General features: G+C 40.2%; 1 protein-coding gene across 13 annotated transcripts in view; it reads right to left on the bottom strand.

Moving 5' to 3' along the window:
* The window catches only part of Dach2 (dachshund family transcription factor 2), a 488,288-nt gene extending 484,294 nt beyond the window's left edge, over positions 1–3,994 (bottom strand). For 7 of the 13 annotated variants that reach the window (XM_078034580.1, XM_078034579.1, XM_078034574.1 and 4 more), the window contains exons 1-2: positions 3,246–3,994; positions 2,504–2,554 (exon numbers count right to left, since the gene is read on the bottom strand). In XM_078034580.1, coding sequence (XP_077890706.1) covers positions 2,504–2,554; positions 3,246–3,754 — 560 coding nt within the window. In that variant the 5' untranslated portion in view covers positions 3,755–3,994. The remainder of the gene's footprint in view (positions 1–2,503; positions 2,555–3,245) is intronic. The other 6 variants (XM_021728784.3, XM_021728781.3, XM_021728779.3 and 3 more) reach the window with 1 other exon arrangement.
* Between the last annotated feature and the right edge of the window lie 2,006 nt (positions 3,995–6,000).

Consider the following 6,000-nt stretch of genomic DNA (forward strand, 5'->3'; position numbering starts at 1 on the left):
TTAAAGTCTCTGAAAAGGACAAATGTGAAAATGGTCCATTTTATGTGTCCTGGGATAGCATAAGGCATTCCAAATTAAAATACACTAAATCAGGACATGTACTCTTCCCCACACATTTGACAGATGGGGAATAATGCAGGAAAAGAAAATTTCCAATGACACCAATACAAATAGTCCTTCCATTCAGTAATATATTATGAAAATTTATACATTGGAGATGAAAGCGAATCTCTTCTTTTAAAATAAGAATATAATGTGAGAGTTTCCATTCAACCTAATACATAATTTTTCAAGGCACTGCTCTCCCCTTCACCTTTAGCTAGAAGCTGTAAGAAGTCATGAGTCCTAAAGGACAATACTCTTTAGCCAGGTTTCCATTAGCACATTATTCATTTTCTTTAGACAACTCTATAAGATTTTCTCCATCTTTCTCTCCTTCTCATGTCATCATTCTGCTCTTTTCCTACATTTCTTCTCTCTTACTGGCCTTGTGTCTTATCTGCCTCATGTTGTCTCTCTTGTACCTCCTTCTCATTTAGATCCCTCATTTTTCACTGAATTTAAAAATCATAGAAATAATGTTGATCTAAATATTAATTTCAAATTTAATTTTTAAATTCTGATTTATGAATAATTTAAAGTACATAGTCTGTAAATGTTACCAAAATTCAAAAAGCATCTTTCATAACCATCATTATATCTAGTAGTTTTTAACAACATGATTGATTATGAGGGTATTTGCACAACAAAACTTGGTAATGTTATTTTACTATTAGATTTTTCTAGAAATTGGGTTTTTCCCTACCTAAAAATTGCAATGTAGGTGTGTTTCTAGTAATTTTCCTCATCTTCATTTATTAATTGCATACATAGAATATATTTCACAATTTTTAACAATTCTATATTGCAATGCTTGTAACACAGTTATAGAAAATAAATCTAATAAATAAAAGACCTATAAAGAAAAGAAAATGCAATAGAAAGCAAATTCATCCTATCACAAATATTTTTCTTTCTCTGTATTTAATATGTCTCTCTCACCTTTAGACAGATACATACACAAAAGCAATTCAAGCTAAAAAAGTTAGAAACTCAAATGCTATGATAAGAAGCAAATAAAACTTAATTGGATTAAAAAATAATAAAGGTATATTATAACAAAAATAGAATAAGACTACCTGTCTCTGAGTATATAGAAATTGATCACTTTCCCTTTCAGCAAGAAGCTCTATAAAAATTAAAGAAAAGTTTCTATTTAAAAAGGAAAGCATCAAAATGACAATAAAATATTAATCTATTTACTTTTAAAATACATAGATTTTGTTCAAGAACAAATAAATTAATTATCATGGAAGGAAGAACTTCCTAAATGTAATAATTATTCACTTTAAGAATGGAAGTTTATAAGAAGAGAGGAGAGGAAAGGATAGAAAAGTAGAGAGGTGAGGGAGAGAGAGGTAAGTGGATAGGTTTTCATGTCTGTAATTATTTAAATATAAGTGTTTTTGAAAGGTAACATATGAATTAGATGGCCCCTATATGAAGTTCCTTGTAATCTTTTGAATTCATATATTAGTAAAATGCTTTGTAGTCAAAGTAAAATTTTCTTTCTACTCTTACAACCCATAATTGCTTGTTTTATTGGAGGAAGCCTTTATCCTTTGTGTTTTAAGGTCATCTATCTTTCTTAAGAAAAGCTGATCTAATGAACTAGGTTTGTAAGCCCCAAATATGCATTAGGTAGGAGTTCTCACATGAACAGGTTTCTGTTCAATTGCTTGAATCCAGAAGAACACTTCTTAAAGGAAAAAAGAAAATGTTCCATTTTAAGTTCTGTAGCATTATCTTATTGTAACAATAAGCAACAGTTTGTCTACAAGTTGTCAGTACACTTTCAACTAAACAGTGATTTGCATTTTACCCTAAATGTGGTAACTGAGTTATAGTTTTAGATCATAGACCCAGAGATATGATCATATAAAGTTGCACAGAGACAGTGTACCTCCAAAGTTCTTTGCAAAATGATGAATAGTAGTAGCGTTTTACAACAAAACCCTTTGCTCCTATAAATCTGGTGATGGTAATTTCTTAGTTTGTATGCCAATCTCAAATGCCAAATATATACTTTTGTAGATATTAACAGATTAGAGATCAAATAAACTAAATAAAGACTAATTCACAGATATTTTTTTAAAAATCAAATAATCTGGAATATAGTTTCTTTTCCTTTTTACTCAAACCATTGAACACAATTTGCTTCTGATGTGCAAATGGACATTTATACTTCAATGTACTTCTGAACTGTGATATGAAGGAGGCACACTTACAACCAGGGAAGCTGGCCATCATCATTTAAGGAATCCTCTCTTTGAGGGAATGGGATCCTTCCAACTGTTTGCCTGGTGGGGGGGAAGAGCTGAGAGCATCTTCTCTAGAAAACCTACCAACTTCTATACCAACCCCCAACCCAGACCCAGCCCCAGCGTTTCATGCCCCACATTACCTTCTGTAGATTACCCAAAAGAGACGATCCCAGGAAAGTGACATCTGCGGTCTTTTTTTAAAAAAAAGAAACAAGACTAATCTACTTTCCTGTATCGTGTACCAGGGAGCTTTGCGCAGCAGGCATGAGCACTCGTCCTTACACACACTTGCTCGCACACACAATCACTACCAACAACAAACAGCAGTATGCATTCCACACATTCTCACAACAAACTTACAGGATGGGGATTGAATCACCCTCTGGGATGGATTCTAGACTTCCAGCCCCCTGCATTCCCCAAATGCTATTTTCTGGGTTGCCAGCGTTGGAGCCTGGTTTACAGCTCAGCCAGCCCCCAGAGAAAGCCCCTGGTGTCGGTGTTCAGAAGAAAAACTACCCGACCCGTAAGGCCACAAAAGAGTAGGAAAGAAAACCAAATAGAGAAATTAACAAATAAACACAAGCAGCCAAAAAGCCATGCAAGATATGGGAGAAAGGCTGGAAAGTTTCAGTAGAGGACTGCAAACTGAAGTTTGTGCGGGACTTTTTTTTAGACCCCAGCCCTGCCACTGAGCACGGACTAGAAGGGACCCGCAATTAATGAGTCCTTCTAGTCCTCTTTCCCCACCGATTTAAAGTATGAAGAGGCAAGCTGGTTAAGACTCATTCTCTACAGACAAAGTTGGATGAGGGGGATGAGACATGCAAAAGAGGGCAAAGGGGCAAGAGCAGCGTGTGAGTCAACAAATGGGTGTCTCACCTGGCATTGGTGCAATCAGTGAACAAAGTTTCGAAGTCTTTCCTGGTGATGAGTTTGCAGCGGTTCACCCCAGGCTGGATGGCCCCCAGCCCGCGGAGGATCCGGACCTGCTCAACGGTACACACCACTGGAGATATGTCCAATCTCTTCAGCTTGGTGTACACCGTGTGCAACCCACCCACCAGGTGCTTGAGGAAAAGATCAAAGACTTGCGGCAGGCAGATCAGTTCCTGGCCATCCATCAGGAATGAAGCTACCTTCACCCCGTGCATGTCGACCATCCGGCACTCGTTGGTGTTGGTGTTGCAGCTGCCAACGCTGCCACTACCGACCCCGCCACTCCCGGCGCTGCCGCTGTGGTTATTGGCCATAAAACTGTTGATCATATTAGGGGTGAGACGAGGGGGCTCTCCCGGAGTGGAGTATAGGGGTTCGGCCCGAAATAAAGCTCCCGGGACGCCGGTACCACTGGAAGTTGCAGAGATCACGGGAGGTGCGGAGACAGACATGCTCACTCCGTTTTTATCGTGGTTCCTCTGGCCCTCGCTTTCTCTCCCTGACTCCTCTAGGTCCCCTCGCACTCCCTCACTCTTGCTCGCCCGTTCTCTCACTCCCTCTCTCTCTTTCTCTCCCTCTCTGGCGTGAGCTTGCTCGTTCTGAACTGTTCTCAAGTCTCCAGCAGCCCCGCTCACGCTCAAACTCACCCACTACCCAGCAAACAGTGAGCAGTTGGACCCGCGGCGGTCCGAGACCCCACCCCCACCACACCCCCTCCCGAGAGTGGCAGCGCCCCCCAGCCAATGGGCCCCACCCCCTCGGCGCCTGAGCGCATCGAATGGCTGCTGCTAGCGTGGAGGTGGAGACTCCCTGGCCGGCCTCACACTACCTGAGGCGGTTCTGGGCTCGCGGGTGATTAGAGAAGCAGCCCGAAAAGGGGGCGGTGTGGTGCTTCTTCGGCTTCTTGCCTGGAAATCTAACAAGAGAACGTCCAATTATCAGGCAGAGATCTGAAACTGTAGTACGCAACGTACCCATCTTCTCTGCGCCCCAGGAGCATAGGGTAGGAAACACAAAGCGGGACTCCTGAAGCCTTCTTCTAATCACCTTCCCGCCACCTCGCACCCGGTTTCGTTCAAGGAAAGTGAGATGGCAGCGACAATTCCACTTAGATATTGCTCCCAAATTCTGTGAGCGCTAATAGGTTGCTTCGCCCATTTTCCTAGAGAAAGACTCTGGTGAGTTCCGAAGTAAACAACTCAGCCATTCTTCAGTCCCCCTAGTCCGCTGGGTGTAAATTATGCCTTACCCAGCGCACAGAGAACCGGCCTCCGGATCGCACTCATATCAGAGTTGCTGGGTCGCTATCTAGCTCATACACACTGATAATCAGGAAGCGCAGTGAGCCCACGAACACTTTAGGAAGCCGACTTAGTCTGTGGGTGGCAGATGGACACCTCATTTTACAGCACTTCCGCCACAATCCTGGAACAGACTAGGCTTTCTATGTCCGCATCCCTTATTCTCAGAATTGCTCTTCACTACCCCCGGTAAAATTTATAAGAAAACTTCTTTAATGCCTCAAAACAACCATTATAGACTACGAGAAAAGGGCAACGGTTTGTACTCTTGAATGTGGCATTTCCCTCCCTTGTGTATGAGCTTTGAAGGTTCAGTCCTCTAGCTCAACATTCCTCCTCCCCCACATGTCCAATGCCCCAAACTTACTGCAAGAGCTCATAATCAACAAAATGTCTAAATAGGGAACATTCCAAGAGAAAGGCATATTCTTTTCCACACAGCATATAGTGGTTAGCTCACCATATAAAAGTTGTTTTAAGACTCCTTGTCAAGGTTTTGATACTTTGATAGAAAGGTATTTCCTGTGCTTCTCTCCTCTAGTGGTTAGTAGTTATTCAAGACAGTGAAATCCAGGCTTAAATTTTTTACAAAATGTTACCAACTACATAGTTCATACAACAACTCTGATATTCCTTCGGAGTTGAACTTAGCAATGTCAAAGATGGGGAGTGAGTTCTTTTTAGTCCCTTAATAAGTAGTAAATGTCCTAAATTAGATTTCTATGCCTCTTTCTACAACATATTTTTCTTCTTTTGTCATTTCATCAACCAAACCTAAGAACTGCCCTTTGGGGCCTGGGGTTATGGAACAGTAGTAGATCTGCTTGCCTAGCATGTGTGAGGCACTGGGTTCAATACTCAGCACCACATAAAAATAAATAAATAAATAAAGGTTTAAAAAATTAAACCTTTAAAAAAAAAACTGCCCTTTGAATCTCTTCATACTGTTTTAATTTTAAATTGCATGAGGACAAAATGCTAAGAAGTTGTGATGGCAGTTGCTTTTGGAATACAGCAATAAGAATCTCTAATAGATTGGAACTTCTGCATCCACAAAACATTTTTTAAAGATATCAAATTGTTTTGGCTTTACTGGTACAATTGTGGGAAGAAAATAAAGGCAAAATGAACAATTCTGAAGAGAGCAGAAGCAGAAAAGTACTGCTTCTCACAAAAATAGAACTGCAATGACAGAAATGTTTGTATTTACAAGTATTTTTAAATAATAAAAATTGTTCAACAGGGGTTTTGACAGAAATAGCTATTAAAAATGTGTCGAGATAACTTGTCTATGTTAACTTACTATGATTAAAATTTCCAGTGAACAGATTTGATGTTAAGGAAAGTTTTGTTTGAAATAGCTCTAATTCCATTAAAAATCCTACATTATAAAGGCC

The sequence above is a fragment of the Ictidomys tridecemlineatus genome, chromosome X (genome assembly GCF_052094955.1).
Source record: "Ictidomys tridecemlineatus isolate mIctTri1 chromosome X, mIctTri1.hap1, whole genome shotgun sequence".
Taxonomy (NCBI): Eukaryota; Metazoa; Chordata; class Mammalia; order Rodentia; family Sciuridae; genus Ictidomys; species Ictidomys tridecemlineatus.